At 33.7% G+C, this 19667-nt stretch overlaps 1 protein-coding gene across 4 annotated transcripts in view; it reads right to left on the minus strand.

The window, feature by feature from the left end:
• The window catches only part of BMP2K (BMP2 inducible kinase), a 114856-nt gene that overhangs the window by 16519 nt on the left and 78670 nt on the right, over positions 1-19667 (minus strand). For 3 of the 4 annotated variants that reach the window (XM_038582332.1, XM_038582331.1, XM_038582334.1), the window contains 5 exons: positions 17664-17866; positions 16216-16314; positions 15197-15381; positions 11004-11161; positions 4674-4784 (listed from right to left, as the gene is read on the minus strand). In XM_038582332.1, coding sequence (XP_038438260.1) covers positions 4674-4784; positions 11004-11161; positions 15197-15381; positions 16216-16314; positions 17664-17866 — 756 coding nt within the window. The remainder of the gene's footprint in view (positions 1-4673; positions 4785-11003; positions 11162-15196; positions 15382-16215; positions 16315-17663; positions 17867-19667) is intronic. The other variant, XM_038582333.1, reaches the window with a different exon arrangement.

The raw sequence follows: 19667 nt of genomic DNA on the forward strand, positions 1-19667 counted from the left end.
AAAATGACCCAGCATTTGAACTGACAATCTGTAATAGTTTGTGTTACATAAATACTGGCTATATATAATATGACTGTTCCCAACTCTAAACTCAATTTAACCTCCTATTAGATGAGAACCATGAGGTGGATCTGGGATTTGGAAGAGTAAGTTCACCAAACCTAATTAAAAATGAAATGTAATATATGAAATCTACAACTTCAGTGATCTACTAATATAGCCTATATGTCAACAAAATTCTTCAAATACTGTTTTAGAAGTTGTGTTTTTTAAAATTAAGAAGTTCATACTTTGATTCACAGAGCCACACATCCTGTTTGGTATACAAACTAACTGTAAAATAATGTCTTGGGGAGAAGGAAAGGTGTGTAGGTTTGATGGGAAATGAATAGCATGCTTTTAATGATTTTTATGTGTGTACTATAGTGAATACTGGTAGTTAATGCTGTAATAAAAATAGATATAACAGTATTAAAACAGTTCTTGGTAGTAAAAAGCTTCATAAACAGATTCTACACGTTATTTAAAGGTATCAGTAGTTAAAAGAATACTAGATTACTGGAATTTTGTACTACTACTAGCTAGACAGCAGCTACAACTTATTTTAACACAAAGATTTCGAAATTTATTAAGTAGTAAAAATATTATTTAATAACATTACCAACAACATCCATAACAGCAACAACACAGAATGTTGTGCTTTGTGTAACATTGTTTTCTTTAATTCTTTAGATAATCTTATCCAGTAGCTAATATTATCCCCAGTTTAAGATAAAGAAATCCTCCAAGAAATTTGGCAACACCAAATATCACATGGCTAATCTGTGATAGAACTAAAATTTATACCAAGGACTTTATTTTATTCTACATTATATTATTAATATATTATATTATATTATTCTACAATATATTCTATATTATTAGAATTATGATATACCACTCTACTAAGAGTTTAGCAACCTGACATAAAAGGGAAATATAATTCCATGATAATTAAAATATCAACCAATGGAATAAGATATTACCCTTATATACAGCACCAAACATACTCTTGATACAATTATTTGATTTCTGCATAAATGGATATTTATAAAATTTAATTTGGCCCATAAAGATATGTTTAAAAATAAGAAAAGAAAAAAAATAAATAAATAAAAATAAATAAATAAAAATAAAAATAAAAATAAGAAAAGAAAAAGCTAGACTTGAATCATTTGAGACATGGTCTATCAAAATGTTATCTTCACCTATGCTTCCAAAAAGTCTGAAAAAGTAGTAGCATAAGCCTAAGGCATAAATAAATCAGAAAGATGCATCTATGTGAACAAACTAAGGTAGGTCAGCTGACTCTTATCAGATATGGAGTACATGAAGCTATTAAAGAAATGGGGGGGTAGGTATTTTGGTCACTAAATAATAAAGGATATGGGGCCTAGAGCTAGAGGCACACGGGATAGTCCTCTAGTTGAAGCCTTTTTGTTTTGTTTTGTTTTTTTAAGCTGGAATACAGTAAAGCAATGCCTCAAAACTTCACAGGAAAAATTATGTCCAACGTAGAATTATTTATGCAGGCAAATTATCAGTCAAGTGTAAGTTAGGAAAAAAAGATATTTTTAGGCAGCGAAGTTTAAAACTTTTCCTCCCACACATGCTTTCTCAAGAAACTAGTTGAGGAGTTGCCCTAACAAACGAAGAAAGAAGAGGGAGGAGATCCAGGAATTCCCACAAGAATGGTGGAGAAAGTAAATACTAGGATGATAAGCATGTGGTAGTTACAGAAAGAAGCCAATGTAGATTACAGAACTCCATGAGAGATGTGACCAATGGCGGCCCCCTTACTATGGGAGGAAATTAATCCTTCTAAATGGAGATGAATCAATGACAGTGTACATTAAAAAAAAAATAAAGGGAACAAAAGCATATTCATTTTTATAAACATAATTAACTCTAGGAAGAACAAAAACTTATAGAACAAAGAAAATGTAATCATGGTATACTAGAACACAATGGTGACAAATATTTCCTTATCAAAAAATGTACACACTGAACACTTGACAACAACTGTGCCAAAGCTGAGGAAAAATGAAGCAAAAAATAATCCATTACAATTTCAAAGTTAAGATGAAAAGTTCTCACAGAAATTTTGTCTTTTAAAATAAAAAGAGCACAATTCCTAATAAAATCAATGCAAGGAACACTGGATTTAGGACAATGGGACTTCCTCTTAAATGTACTTCCCTAGTGGAATTAAAACTTGCTAAATTCTTACAGCTTTCTGCCTCATGACTGAATTCACTTTATTCTCAAGTAGCATTCTCTATCTGGTTTACTGAAAATTATGTTCGGTAATTGTCAACTTTCACATTAAAGTAAGATTGTTTATCACATGTATCTATCCTCTATATTGTGTACACACACACACACACACACACACACACACACACACACACACACAATCTACACACACTCCTGGCCCTACAAATCTCCAGAAGCTCACAATAGCTGCTAGGGTGAAGTGTATTCTCACTGAATAGAACTGTTTTTCTTTTTCAAATTCCTCCCTAAACCTTACAGAAGAAGGCAATTTTTGTTTCAGTAGGTTAGATTATTTTACTATTGGAGGAAAAATAAATGACCCCAAATACTTTATTTTTACTGAAAAAAATATATAAACATACATCTAAGCTTGATAATGAATAGGTCAGTGGCAACATGTTATTTTTAGTCTTAATTTAATTATGTATTTAGACCTAATAAATACAATTTAACAGTGCTAATAGCCAAGTGACCACTTTTTCTTCTCTTTCTAGATGCACATCTCACCAATGACTGGCCATTCCCTCCCTTATTCCATGTTGTGAACTCAACTGTTCATAACCAAACCATTCCAATGTTCATAGTTACACTAAATTTAAAGAGATTTTTTTTTTTGGAGTCAAGATCATTTTTTAAGGTCACTTTCTTAATACTTAGAGGAGTATGAATTTTTAGGAATAGTCAGAATTTTTTCATTCATCCAGTGAATATTACACCAAATACCAGTTGGTTACTGAACAAAATTCAAAGGCAGACAATTCATGTTTCCCACCCTTGATAAGCTTAAAATTTAACAGAAATTAAATGCCCACAATGAAAAGAAAAACAAAATAAGAAATGACAGCAATCAAGCTGGAATCTGTGAGCATATTTCTAAAAATCCTGGGCCAACCCCAAAATAAGGGTGCCCAGGGAAATGGCAAATCATTGAGGTTTACTCTAGTCCCTGATTCCAGTCACATTCCCCCAGAGAAGTTGCACAGATAGATGCAAACCTGCAAAGGATTATACCACTCCTTCTAGAGTACAAAAAAGAGCTAGCAGTACTGAAACCATTTTCTGCTGCGAAGAGATCAATAGCTATGTTCTTGAGAGTTTATAATGACCATTTTGAAATATAATTTGTTTGAAAAATGTAATAACACTATTTTATTGGGGGTGTGAGACAGTACATGTGTACAGATTAAGTAGAAATAGCAAACTGTTTTCCCCACCCAATTAATGTTGTCATGACATTCATTAAAAGATAATTTGAAAAAAACAAACAGAAAATGACAATATGGACCGTTTTCAATAAATGGCAGAGTAAAATATAGAACATGAAAAGATGTAGAAACTCCTAATTATTATGCTACATATCCTAGATAACCAAATCTAAATGTTGAAAGGCTATTAATACTGCCTCAATCTATTCATCAAAAATCCTGAACACCTATTTCTTATTAAACTTATATTTTTAAGTTTTTCTTTTGTTTAGAAGGTGTGCCTTTTGTTGTTCTCACTTGTGTGCATTTTTTTAAATGGTAGCAATGATGTTGTTATATATATGTAATTAGCTTGAGTGAGAAATACAAGGAAAAGAAATTAAGAACATGGCTGATAGGTACGGTACCTTGAATAAAGTAAACAGAACCTATACCTTCAAACAAGGCATTATTTCATCTAATATATTTCCCTTTTCTACGATCAAACTCATTTTTTTACCACTAGGAAGACACACACACACACACACACACACACACACACACACAAATCCATTTATGCCAAAGTGGGATCCTATTCCATCCTAATATCTTTGACAGTGGATTACTTAGAAGATATTACTACAGATATTTTTTAATGGCAATAACAATATTTAAATTCTAAACTGAAATTAAAGCCAAAAAAAGGAAATTAAAGCAAGGATATAATCTGTCACAAGATTACTGTGACATACAAACTCATTAATACTTTTTAAACACAATTATAAAAGAGCACGTATAGACTAGGAAAATACAGGATTTTTGAGCAAAAGCTGAGTATAAACATATCTTTAAATGTATTTTAAATAAATAAAAAGTAAAGATTTTCATGCATGAATTTGATTCACTGGTATCCAACAATAAAGATAAAAGGAGAGTTATGGTTCTACTGTATAAATCATTATTTTTCTATGTTGGCAAAAGGTACAACTGAATAACGCAATAAAAAGAATGACATTAAGAAGACTAGGATGGCAAAAGTAAAAATAATTTCCTATTTTCTGTAACTAGCACCTAATTCTTACTTTGGCTTTATATTAATAAAGTTTTTTGTTATTATTATTGTTCTTGTGTGTATTTTTTAATGATAATGATGATGTTACATATGTAACTTGCCTGAGTGAGAAATGAAAGGAACAGAACCAAAAGGATCTTCTGGAGGATGGTTATGTGGAGCAGAAAGTGGGTCTACATTCTTATCTGAGGATGCTCTCTCCTCGAGCCTGTCTGCAAAAATAAGATGAAACAAAAAAATAAAATAAAATAAAAACGGTCTTTAAAAAAAAAAAGTGGTAACAGTATAAATAAAATTAAACAAAGTAACAGCCTTTTTGAAAAATATCAGATTCAGAGTTCATTTTTATAAGTATTAGGAGGTGGTCCTGAGTTTAATAGATATTTGTTGCTACAAAGGCCAGCTTAACATTATCATCTCAGTGCTAGATTTCACAAATACAATTACCTAATAAATAATGCAATTTGGTTTACTTAAATACCCAGTTATCTTTAACTTGTAAATACTGGACCTGAACTTAAACCCAGCTTACTAAACAGAGACATATTTGGCAGAATTTCTCCAAAAATACATATGGAAAAAATATTGCAAATGGTCATTTGTTCATAAAATAGGCAAATCTTATTTCTCAATAGCAACTAAAAGTAATTGACTATTACATTACTGTTCCTTTCTCATATTACTTTGCAGTTAATAAATCATTCACATATATACAGATACAAAGATATATTCCTCTATTAAAAGCCTGATGACAGAGTTTATTTCATCCAATGGATATCTGAGATCTAATATGTGCCAGGCACTGTTCTAAGCAACGAGCAGACAACATCAAACAAAACAAAGAGTCTTGCCTTCTTGGAGTTTATATGTTGGCATGGAAAAACAAAAAAAGCAATGAGTATAATGAGAAATATATACAACATGTTAAAAATAAAGCTATAGAGAAAACTGCAGTGCAAGGTAAAAGGAACTAAGGGAGTGGGCACAAGTCACAGTTATAAAGAGATTCTGATCGGTACTAGGTGAGAAAAGACTCCAAAGAGGCAACAAAGGCTACCTGGGGAAGAGCACACCAGACAGGGGAAAAGCTAGAGCAAAGGCTCTAACTAATGCAGAAGCAGGTTTGTTGTGTTTGAAGAGGAGAGCTTCTGTCTCCTAATTCCCTTAGGAGTGATTATCTTTCCTGGCTCTTAAACTGCAGATTGCAGGCGCTTGATCAGCTAGAAACATCTCGATTTTTGTAAGCTGTCTCCCTATCCTCCTATGCCTAGCAATCAAACATATACTATTAGGAACACATTCTGCTTTTTCAGGAATTTTAAGCATTCCCAGGACTATACCCTTCATGTTTAAGAAATTCTATGAGTAAACTATGCTGGTTTCATTTGAGTTCTAAGACACAAAGACACTGGATTTTGGTAAAATGCAGATTCTGACTGGACAGTTCTGGGATGGGTTCTGAGATGCTGCACTTCAACAAGCTCCCAGGTGATATGATACTGCTGATTCAAGGAGCACACTCTTGAGAAAGTGAGGCCCTAGAGTAGAGTCTACATTATCCTAAATCCACTTGATTACTACGATGGACAATTCTTTAGACACCTTTATGACAATGAACACAATTATCAGCTTTGATGGCTAAAATTAACACTGCAATATCCTCATGAAACTTTGGGTTGTCTAAAATTTTACTTAAAATTCCATTGGGAATATAATAAATGATAACTATTTTGTTAAGGCAACATATCTGACAACTGATTTATGCACAGTTTCCAAAGTCCCAAAATTTAACAGATGCTTTTCAAATCCATGACTGTAATGGGTAACAACGAAAATTCTGGTGTACAACAGAGTAAGAACAAAGGAAAGAGGAAGTGAGAAAGGACAAATGAAAGAGACTATCTCAGAGTGATAGCCACAGTATATCAATATCCCAGATCCCTTATTCTTAAAAATCAAGACAGTGTATGTAGGTACTTCGGTCTAAATTAGGACCAAACTTCCTAAACCATCTGCATCATAATTGCTACGATTACTCTATAAAATATAGTTACCTGGGCCCTACCACAAACTTAATGAATCAGATATCTGAGTGGGAGTTTGGAAATCTATACTTTAACATACTCTCCAGATTTATAAACCAGTACTGTACCAATGGTTTACAGCACATAAAAAGGCACCGTTACCACTAAGGTTATTTGAATACTCATGCACTGGTATTATTATCTCCATCAATCTATGGTTAATTCACATAAATGTAAAAGCAATACCATGGAATTAGGATAAGAGTACAAACATCATATAGGGATAAACTAATATTTTTCACTGTTTCACAAAACACAGAATTAATTTTTCCATGGAGGATTTTTGTTAAATCATCATTTCTAGAGTTCACAGATTAACCGGGGTCCCAGGGCATAAAATACAAAATAAATACACATATTAATTTTTTAAATTAATTACCTATAGTTAAAAACTAATGAAATGGTATATAGAGCTACTTTTCAAATACACAGTCACCCCTAAAAGGAATTTAAGTTCCATTTTCAAGTAACTGGTTTACATTAGAGCAAAACCTGAACTTGGCTTGTCCAATATTAAGAAACTTACCTCCTCCTGCCTTCCCAAAAGAACTGTGTTGGTGAATAAAGACATTATCTTTTCAGGATTTTCAATTGTTACAGATGGCAAAAAATACAGAATTTAAAAATCTTAGAATCAAAATATATTCCACAATATCACGAGAAAATTAAAATACTCTAATAAGTTAATTTAGTAGCTTATATGGATAATGGCTTGAACAGCCAAAAACCTAATGAATGAATTTTATAAGTATAGTCTTCATCTGATACTCTTGAAACTATTCTAATATATTTGAAAAGTTCTGTTTTCTGTGCTGGAGGACAGCAATATATCTGAATTAGCTTAAAATGATGAGAGTTAATGCTTTACAACTAATACAGATGTTTACATCTATTTCATTCCATGGCTTCACAGAAAAAAAAAAAAACAACACATTCAGTAGAATTTGCAAAGCAGCCACAGTCTAGGTTCTTCTATTCTTCCTTTAGTTACTGTGATGCAGTTTTAAACAGAAACAATCATCAACAATTAATATTCCATCAAGCATTACTTTTAATTAATATGCAGAGCTACAAAACTATTTGAACAATTGCAAGTTAAAAAGTTTCCCAAAGCAAACATCTGTAATCTAATTAGTGTTTAATGTATTAAATTTTATCACAGATTTCTAAAGTTTACATACTAATCTGGATGTTCCGATACAAAACACAAATACAAGTTTAAACTTTAAAAATGTCTTTGAGATCAGCTTTATTAATGATGCTTAATTTTGGTTTAATGTTTGGATTTTAGGTAGAACAGGTGAAAAATTCTGAACCATAAATATTCAGTTACAAAGCAAGAATCTGGTTTAGTTTTCACATTAAATCCCTTTGCCAAGTGGCATATGGATGGACTCAACTGTTTTCTTAAAGATCACTAAAACGCAGTTTTTGTTAGCAATTACTAATATTTTAGGATTCTAAGTATGTCAAAATATATTATGATTTTTAAATCACCTTTTGGATAATATACACAAGTAAAATATTTCCTAGACAGAATGTCCTTTTTCGTTTCAATAAATAAACCATGTATCATCTTAAAAATAAAGACTCAAAAGGCAATGTAAGATTCTGAACAATCAGGACATGGGCAATGCCTATATTTTTAAGGACTATACATAAAGGTACTGAGTTTCTCACTGGAGAGCATTTCACAAATCAAATATAAATTATTTTAGAAAAGACTGGAAAACTGTTGATAAAATCTGTGCTGAGAAAAATGGTAAATCTATTCCAAATGTATCAATAATTTACTTATTTTAGAAAAGGTTTTTAAGGACAAAGGAATCAACCAGTAATGACCAAAATTAATTTTCATTACACTGTTAGTCTTCCACAGAAACTCTTAAGGTTCTTGCCTTTTGTGCTGCAGAGTAATGTAGTCCCTATTAAGTGGATCAAATATTAGATGCCTCATTGCTTGTGAGTCAAAGAGGTGCTAAAGATAACTGAATACGTAACACTTGGAAAGAAATCTTTCTAAATACTCTCTATATAAATGATTTATCCTCTTTATTAAAGACATATCACCTTTTTTGAACACCATTATTACAACTATCAATTATTAAGAAGACAGACACTTTCCATCTTCTTTCTTGCTGTCATTTCTTCTCTTGATGTTGTTTGACCACAAAGCCCCTTCTAATCTGGTCTTTTAATTGCCAGCTGAGAAATCTGTTAGCTTAGATATAATTTTTAAATGCTGGTTAAAGGGCCATAACCTCGAGTTGGAGCCTAAAGACTTACAGAGAGTATGAGGAACAGGGAAGCAGCATTTATGGAGTCCCCTCTTTCAAGACATTATTTCATTTAATTTTCCTGACAACCTTATGAGATAAGCATCACTATGTCCACTTTATAAGTAAGGAAGGGAGACAGCAGTTAAATTACTTTCCTGAGATTACAACCTAGTTAAATGGGATTGCCAAAGATCAGAATTCATGTATGTTTTCTGGTACTAGATGCCAGTTTAAGTACATCAGCCTTGTGACAGTGAAATGATTTCAAAGCTCAGGGACCATCTAGGCGCTCTTCCAAATTGCTGAGCTGCTCCAAATCTGACCTTCAGATAAAGCTCCCCCTGTACTTTCATTTGGAACTTAATATTTTCCCATAATTAACAGTGCAATAAAGTCTAAATTCTTTGGCTACACATGTGTGCACAGATACATACAAAAATTACACATTATCTGACCTTCAAGTTTGAAAGTAAATTGCTTTTTGAAAGCAAAAAGCAAAATAAATGATAACCCAATTTTTACGAAGTTATGTATACATCCCATTCTTCCCTATGCAAAGTAAATAAAACTTGATTGGATTATAAATTCTAAGGAGCTTAAAATGAATTTTTAATTATAAGTACAAAATAATGTGAATATTTTACTCATTCCATAAACTGATAAACTAAAAGGACGAGTTTTACCCAAAGAATAGAAAATACTGATTTAGTGAACACTTAGTTACTATCCTGGTCAAAACATATCGAAACATATTAAAATGACTATTTTAATTTTACACCTTTTGCTTTCAAAATAACCTTGTAAGTTAAATTGAATTGGTTAATCCCTATGCCACCTTGCCATCCCCCACCCCAAAAGAAAGAGATACTTTATTTCCTTTTTCCGGACTTGGTTTTTGGGGCTACTCAGCATAAAGTATACTAAAAATGCCAAACAAAAAAGTCGTGATTTTAAAAAACTTTCTTTAATAAAAAGATGTAAGTGGTTTTACCAAAGTTCACAAACCTTTATTAAAGGTTCAAAACTCATGTTTATATCTGCATTAATCATCAACTTAATTTTTCATAGTCATATAACCAGTATGTAAAATACAAATTTATATCCCAAACAACTATTCTTACATGAATTCAGGGCATTTATAAATTTTACATAAAATATGTATCATTTGGGAACAAAGCAATTCATCTAATAATTGTTCTCATAAAGCCAGGTACTTAAAATAGAAGCTAGGAACTATAACAAGGGACCGTTAGGAACCTCTTTTTTCACATGCAAAACAGGAAAACACATTGGGATTATGCGTGCACATGCACACCAGCACGTGCACACACACACACATAGAAGACTCTGAAACCTGAAAATTAGCTACATACTCCAGAAGTGAGCTTTTTGCTATTTTGCAACTTCCTCAAAACATTCCACACATCCCTTTTCTAAAAAAGAACTTCTAAAATACATGTGATGAGGCTTGACATATATATCAGGTAGTTTAAGAAAAGGCAATGATTCCAAGTAAAAGCATTGAGATATCTGATTCAAAGTGGAAAACAATTTATTTAACTTTTGCCATATCAGGACAACAAAGCAGCCCTTTTATGTCAGCACTCATTAAAAGGGTATTACAAAACATTAACATAATGTAGTAGCCCATGTTTTCTTTCAGGCACTTTCAAAGGGCATCTCAAACCCACCTTCTACTGAGTGTGCAAGAAAACAGAGCTGCAAAATTATTAGTAAGCAAGATACAAATGTCTCCCTTTTCATTTGAACATTAATTTTTAATGTTTTAGAGATATTCTAAATTTAACATTCAAAGATATGCAGTATTTAAGTGTTAGGAATCAGCGTATTAGCAATCTTGGGTTTAAGAGCTACTATCAAGCAAATGATTCCTAACGCATACAACAAAGTTCGATAGTGTATGTAAAAGAAGATGGCCTGATTTTTGCCCTCAAATGCACAAAAAGAATTTTCTATTTACCACCTCAAAACAGTCTTTGGCCTTGCTGAATAATTATAGAGCTGTTATTTTACTGTGAAGCAAAATAAGCCTTCAAGTGTCCCTTACTTGATCTCAGAAGGTCAAATTCTCTGTCCAACAGTTCCTCTTCTGTTAACTTGGAGAAATTATCCTCTCCAAAAGGATTCCACCCTGACATATCAGGTGGGTTACTGATGTTCTTCTGACTTGTAATATTTGCAACTGCCTCTTTATCAGCAACTGGCCTATATAATAATTAGAGAGGAAATAAAGGGGGAAAAAACATTAGAATGGAACATTCTTAAATGCCCTAGTTCATATTTTCTAAATACTTAGAAAAGCAGATCTTTTTATTATGATCAAGGCATAGATTGACGACACCACTCGGGATTTGAACTGCCTCCATATGTACCCTTGGGCAAGTTCCTTAACCTCTCTGTCTCAGCTTCCCCTTCTGCAAAACAGGAGTAACTGTACCTACCTCATAAAGTTACTGAAATCATTTAATACATATAAAGCAGAGAGCAGTGTCTAGAAAAAGAAATCAGCACTCAATAATTATTATGATTATCATAGTGAATAGCCCTAAAGTGCTATTTCAAACAATATCACTCTAAAATCACTCTTAAGTATGATGATCTTATGTCCTGGTTATGCTGATATACCACAACAATTTTCCTTTTGACAAAGGCATTCTCTGTATAGCTACCAAGAAAAGATGAACTGTTAGGAGTGCTTTATGAATTAGCTAAAACTAGATGAGGGTTATTTTCTACATAATAAATAATTTATGGTATTTAAAGATCTATATAGTCTGGAGCCTGAAACCATTGGTTTTATGAAAGTTATCTAATAGGCCTCTTGGCTTTTATGAGAAGGTAAGAGTCTAAAGATTTCTTAACCTAAGAACCCCTGGGTACCTCTCATTCAACCCAGCCTGGAAATACAGCATAGTCACAAGCTAATGTAACAAAGTTCTCAAGTTTGTTTTGTAATTCAGATCCAGATATTTTAACATTGATAATGGAGGGAGAATTTCTATGTGCATCTCAATTTTGCAAGCCTAGACTCATTCCCTTAAATTCACTTTCCCCTGAGAGCTTACTGCCACTGTTACCACACAGGTCTTGAAAGAGAAGACAGAAGCTGCCCATTTAATCCCCCTAGTATACCTGAGCCAAGAATGTGAAGTTTAAACACTTATTGAAACCTAGACAAAAACATAGTAATTGACCAATAAGTAAACAGTCTTTCTTAGTAAATATAACTTAGGTATCTTAATAATAAATATAATTCAGTTTAGAACTCACTCTGGGAATGCATCAACTGCCAAAGTCTAAACCTGCGCCCCTCTGACAGAATCTTATCTCTAAATTTCAAAGCTACCCTAAAGGACTTCCAGAGTCCCTGAAACACAAGTAAGAGAGGCTAACACTCAAAAAGGAATATAGGCATTCTCCCTCCTGCCTGCCAGTGATCCCTTTCAGAACTTCCTGGTTCCCTATCCCTATCCTCCTCTTCATATTCCTAGGAAGGAATCATTGATTCAATGAGGTGTGTCACCTTAACCTACAGTTTAGATAGGTATTAAAATGTCCTCAAGTTCTCTGACACTTCTCCCTTCAAAGGGCATATTCCCCTGCCCTTGAATATTAAGCTAGACCTAGTGACTTGATTCCAACAAATGAAATATGGCAGAGAAGTGTCAGGGTATGATTCCTGAGACTAGATCATAAAAAGCATCACACAGGTTCTTTCTTGCTCTCTCCTTTGGACCACGCTCTTGAACAAATCAGAACAAATAATTCTTTATTCAAAACAGTCTTCAGCTTTGCAAAAGAGAATAATTAAGCAATCTTTTGGAAAGATCCATATGGCAGAGAACTGAGGCCTCCTGCCCTAAGCCATATTGAATGAGCCATCTTAGGAAAAGATCCTCAATACCAGCCAAGCCTTCAACAGACCCGTAGCTCCAGGTAAACATCTTAACTGTATTCTGAGAGACTCTTCTCTGTACATAAACATACAGTTAAGGCACTCCTAAATTCCTGATCCAAAGAAAGTATGTGAGATAATAAATGTTTATCATTGCTTTAAAATGCTAAATTTGGGGATGATTTATTATGCAGCAACAAATAATTAATACAACTGGGGAATCTATCATAATAAGCAAAATAATATATACGCTGATGTTTATTTCACTATTATGTGACTACAACATGGTAATATTCTCCAATAGTCATACTAAAGCTTTATTAAGTCAATGGAAGAGTAGAAATTTTAGCAGATTAAGTGGGAAAAGAAATAATCACACTAACCAAGATATTGACCCTTTCCCTTTGTCTAAGGGAAAGGTTTCTTGGTTTCTTATTTCTTTGTTTCTTATTTTCTGCTCAAATAGCTCCAATACACTTAGAGCCAAGCATTTAATTCAATTTTCACCTTCCACTGATTCAGTTATAAGCAGGAATATTTGCTTACAAATCACCTTTTAAATGAAGATATTGTACTCAACAAATCATCTTTAGTAAAGATTGATATTAAATGAGAATATTAACGCAGTAGCACTAAGGCCCCAAGAGTGACTGGAGGGTTCCTCTGGGAAGCTAGTGTACCTATTTGCCAAGTATATAACTGTTTCTACCTATGTATATACTAGATAGAATTGACATTTTTGATACTAATTAACATCAAAAGTAAAAAAAGGTTAATATAGTCTCATCGGTATCCTAAACTAAACAATATTGCACAGAAAATCTCATTTTTAATGAAGAATAAAACTATTCCACTCTTATCCGTAGGGGACTTATTTTTTAGGGATGTCTTTTTTATTAGATTACTATTTGTGCTTCACAGATTGTATTTAGTGGCTTTGTTTAAAATGTTTAATATTATTTGTTTTAATGTTATTATTTGCAATAGTGCTATTAATTTATTAAAGAAAAAAGTGCTATGTGGTAAATTGCCTACTCTATTTAGAGTAGGCAAGTAATAAATAATTTGGTGGGGATCCCTGGGTGGCTCAGCGGTTTGGCGCCTGCCTTTGGCCCAGGGCGCGATCCTGGAGTCCCGGGATCGAGTCCACGCCTGCTTCTCCCTCCTCCTGTGTCTCTGCCTCTCTCTCTCTCTCTCTCTCTCTCTCTCTCTCTCTCTCTATGTCTATCATGGGTAAATAAATAAATCTTTTAAATAAATAAATAAATAAATAATTCGGCAAGTATCAGTCTGGATCTTTAAACCATCCTCTGATCTTATGCCCTGCTCTGCATTTCAATTTTTGATTTAGGAAAACATTTCAATAAATTCATTTGTTTTCTCCCTCCCCCCTTCTCTCCCTTTCTCTCTCTCTCTCTCTCACACACACACACACACACACACACAGGTTGGGAGGTGTACTACAGCAAACTGTATACTTTATCCCTCTCTTAATATGCTCAATGAACAAGTATGCTACTGACATCACTTTTTCTCATGCCTAAATTCTAGCCAAAGCCTGCAGATACCTTTTCCCAGCTAATGATCATATCTTGAAATAATGTTGTATGAGAACTTCTTGAGTTCTAATAGCTACTTCCTCCTACATATCTAAAAATATTAGCAATTAGTCATAATGGTCAAGAGACTTTTCATTGCAAAATCCTGAAGCACTCCTCAATTCAAATCTGAGTTTGAGAAAATTTACACCACAGTTCTTTAAGTTATTGTAGTGTTTTCAATATGAATTACCCATGAAAAATAACTCTACTAACCAAGATATCTAAATAACTAAAATATACTAGGCTGTGGTAACAGTAAGCTTGCAGTGTCTTTAAAGAAAACCAAATGACACAATACTATTTTTTTTACCTCTTTAAACTAAATTAGACAATCTTTATGAATAAATATTATCAAATTAATTGAAAGTAACAATATATAAGTAGACAAATTAACGGTCTACAAGGATTATTTTTTTTAACTACTTAAGTAGCTTGTTAGGGTTTTGTTTCTATTTAAATTACAAAGAATGTCTTAACATGTAAGCCACTAATTTTCTGAGGCTTAAATGCTGCTAGCAGTATCTAGCAGCATAAGCCTCACCTACAGATAGCAACTGGCAGACCTAACTGATGGAAATGCAAAGAATAGGGATGCTCAGGGACAAGAAGAGAGAAATAGGAGAGAAAAAAGGGGGATATTGCAGAAAAATGGACTCTCAATTCAGGAGCCACTTAATGCTGCCACTCTACATTTATACCCACTTTCACAGTCATTTCTTTTGCGTTTACTGGAAAAATACTTGCCTATTGGCACTGTAAGAGGAGTCCACTAAGGTTCCAACCTGAGCTGGAAGTGATGAAGTGTAGGAAACTAAGGCAGGTGCAAACTCTTGAGGGGAGGTAAGATATTCAGGTGAAGCCTGTTGCTGGGACTGCTGATGCTGAACTAGCATTTGTTGCTGCAGGAAAGCCTGCTGGTACTGCTGCATCTAAAACAAGAAATGCCGTTACACAAACAATGCTCAGTGTCACTAAAGCACAGTCAGTATCACACCTGTTTACTATGTTCTTTCCTTTTCACACTGGCAACAAAACAGAAGCTGAAAAATAATTTATGCATGAAGAGCAGCTTGCTACCAGAATACCATAGCAAGATAAAATAAGTCTATTTAAGAAGTTGTTTAACTGCATGTATTATGGTGATCATTTGCAAAATATACAAGTATCAAATCATTAAGTTGCATCCCTGAAACGAATATACTGTTATGTCAATTGTACCTCAATTAAAAAAAAGAAAAAATTGTGAAGCTAGGCTCACTTGACAGAATTCAAAACTCCTCCTATGAATAGTTTAAGAAGAAAAAAAACCAAGAGAGTAGCTGACAGTCACTAATACAGGGTTGCTATTTAAAAAAAAAATCACACCAAATAAATAAATAAATAAATAAATAAATTTTTAAAATCACACTATTTTCTGAAACAAATGCAATTTCCCTTTGGGTTTCTTTTTTTTATTCAACAGACATGTGCCAAATGAAAGAGACATACAACAAAGGATTATGGGAAATAGATCATTTCCCTTATACTATGACAACAGAGAAAAATACCACCAGTTAGTTACAGTGTGCCAAATTCAGGTGCTACAGTTCAGACCAATGGAAAACTGCTTTAGAAAACGTGACTGGCTTTGTTGAAAATGTGTTAATTAGCTGACTGGAGTTGATTTTGAATAACTGAATTCTGAATAATGCCATTCATACTGTGAATTCCAACACTGGAATATATTCTCAGAAAGAAGTATCTAGAAATTATGTGACACTTACCATTGTAGGATACTGAGATGCAGAAGGTTGTGGCTGATACACTGAATGCATTAAAAACTGTTGATGAAGTATCTGTTGCTGCTGCATTGCATGTTGATACTACAATGAAAACACAAAGTAATTCATCAGTATTATTCATGCCTTTTTTGTGCCATAGTTTTTTTGGTTGTGGTTTCTGTTTGTTTGTAGCTTACCATGATAACAATGATATGGGTGTTAGTAGTCCAAACACCAATGTAAAGTAACTATAGTCCATAACTGACTATAATTTATATATGCTTACTGGAATTGGCTTCAAAATTATCAACAAAACATAACAGAACCAACTAAAACCATTCCCAGAGCAGTTTAGGGATGCTCAGAAGAAAACTAAACCTAAACACATTTACCAGTTGATGAGATCCCCTGAAGTAACTTGTGTCCAAGATTCATAAATTTCCAATCTCTTCTATCTCCCCTTCAGTGATATCTTCCAGCAATCCATTGGCTTGGATTAGTTAAGCAGAACTTAACTATGTTCTGCTCTGGGTCTATCATTCAAGACCAGAGGAGAGAGACACCTATGAGAAGTGCCATGTGTTTACTGTTTACTAGGCTCAAAAATATTTCAGGAAATGATGGAAAGATGATTGTTACAAGTCATTAAATTTAAAATAGTTTAATGAAACTAGAAATTTGCAGGTTCTGATAAGGCAAAGGGCAGAACAGGACTTAAGGACATTTTTTTCTGTCCCTTCCAACTCTAAATGTCACTCCTACACACACACACACACACACACACACACACACACACACACCAAGAACAACAACAACCCAGGACAACAACAACCCAGGCAAAAAACAAAAACAAAAAATTAGAACAAAAACCCAAGATAAGGTTACTTCGAAAGCCTAAATATCACCTTTCCAGCAATAACGGTATTAATCTATTTCTTAACTCAAAACATAACTTGAAAATGATAACATCTGGGACGCCTGGGTGGCTCAGCAGTTAAGCGTCTGCCTTTGGCTCAGGGAGTGATCCCAGGGGCCGGGATTGAGTCCCACATCAGGCTCCTTGCATGCAGCCTGCTTCTCCCTTTGCCTGTGTCTCTGCCTCTCTCTCTCTCTCTGTGTCTCTCATGAATAAATAAAATCTTAAAAAAAAAAAAGAAAGAAAAGAAAATTATAACATTCATCATAAATTGCCATGTTCATTCTTAATGCCTAATGACTGAACATTTTTTTGCTTCACAAAGCCATAAAGCAACCTATTTCAACAGAATATTCTCAAGATTCTAACAGAATACAAGCAAAATATCCTTTAATAATATGGAAATTGAGCAAACATCTACTTGGATCTAGCCTTCACGGTGCCCATGATATGACAGGGAATTCACTGAATTCATTCAAATAGCCACATGAATTTCACAACACTACTTCTGTATCTAAAGTAACTGGAGAATCACCTGCTGCATATAGGCATCCTGAAGTAGCTGCTGCTGCTGCTGCTGCTGCTGCTGCTGCTGCGGATGACGATGCTGTAAATGAAGTTGCTGCAATCTCCAATCTCCCTGTTGTAGCTGCTGAAGTACTCTATGCTGTGGTGGAGGCTGCTGAGGGGGCCCCTGTCCCAATACAATCTCAGGGCCATTTCCAGGTCTCAGTGCTCCTAAAAGTGGTTTCCAGAAACGTATGTTAACAGATTCAAGATTTCAACAGAATGCCTGGATTTCAAAACATCCGTTTCAATAATCATTAACCAAGGTAATTTTATCCTCATTTTATAACATAGAAACTTCCATAAGCACATAGTCTGAAGGAATTATTTACTATAATGTTAAGAACCCATGAAAATTAATTTTGTCAGCCACAACTCTGAACAAGCCAATGTCTTAGAAATGCTTCTTTTTTCCTATCTTATCTCTGCATGAACACACCAGCCACGTCCTTTGTTTCTAGCCTCTCAACTACTACATGAGCTGGCATGAGTCTGTGTCTTTACCAATATGATTCTGTCTACACTACCACCTTCCACCTACTGCAATTCTTCTTATCCTTTAAAGTTTAGCTCAAGTCTCTCTTCCTTGTTCCTCCATCTAACACTTCCACTTGGTTTATAACATTTCATTCTGCCTTCCAAATATTGTCTTTGTGACTATTTCCTAACGAGGGCCCTTGATGGATGGGATGATGATTTACTGATCTATTAGGCCCCAAGGAATCTTTTATGTAACAGATGTTCAATAAATACTAGTGTAGTGACTCAATCAACACTGCCTCCTAAGTGGATATTTATTTATAAGCTTCATAAATTCTACCTAAGGCAAATCCTATGAATAAATTTTTGAAATTAATGAAAAGAGACACAGAACATCAAAAAGAGGAAGTGCAATATACCACAATTTCTATATTCTCCTCCAATGAGTAACCATAAATTCGAGTACAGTTATTTAATCCTATGAGGATAAAAGAGGAAGAGAGCAAGGAAGGAGAAGAGGATTCTTCAATATCTTCAAACTACCCCCGGCCTTAAATACAACACCTCTATGGAAACAGTTTTATAATTTTCTAAATCCCCTAATTATAAGGAAATGTATGTTCATTGTAATTTGTCTTGAGACATTTATAAAAATATACAGAAGAAAATTAAAACCATAATTCTACCACTTAGACATTACCACTATTAGCCATTTTAAGTGCATTTCTTTCCATTTAGTAGAGTATTAAAAAAAGTTAAGTTCCTCAGCTATGTTCACCTTTTAGGACCCTGATGTCTAACTACAGAACACTTGTGGCTGGGGGTGAACCCCAATCACATCAGTGATCATCATGCAATAACTCATGTGGCTCACCTCTCACCTCACAAACTGTGACTTTGCTTTAGCGACATCAAGCTATAAAAGGAGTTCCTTGGTTCTCAAGCCAAGGCCACAGAGCAGCAGAAAAATCGCAAACAATATCATAATAATCCTACATGGAAACAATGCTTTCATGTATATCATTAAATCATCACACTATTATTCTCCATTTTGCAAATGACAAACCTAAGGCTCAGAAAAGTTACGTGAATTCACCAGTAAAGACAAATTTCAAGAAAATATTTACAACATATTTAGCAAAGAATATTCAAAATACATAAAAACAAAATCTTAAGGGCAATAAAAAATAAATAAAAGCAGAACAATCTCACAGAAAATTGCCAAAGATAATTCACAGAAAAAAACAAATGGTCAGTAAACATAAAACAACATTATTAATCAGGAATATTAAAATAAAAACAAAGGTATTTCAGTTATCAGTAAGGAAACATTTTTAAAAACCAATACTACAGGTATTGGCAAGGATAAGAATCAAAGGACACACACTGTTTTGATAGCGTAAATTTTTGAAGTCCTTTTTTTGATGGCAATGTAGCAATATCTGACAAATTTTAAATGAGTATATTTTTTAATCTTCCTCAGAAAAATGCT

The sequence above is a fragment of the Canis lupus genome, chromosome 32 (genome assembly GCF_011100685.1).
Source record: "Canis lupus familiaris isolate Mischka breed German Shepherd chromosome 32, alternate assembly UU_Cfam_GSD_1.0, whole genome shotgun sequence".
Classification (NCBI taxonomy): Eukaryota; Metazoa; Chordata; class Mammalia; order Carnivora; family Canidae; genus Canis; species Canis lupus.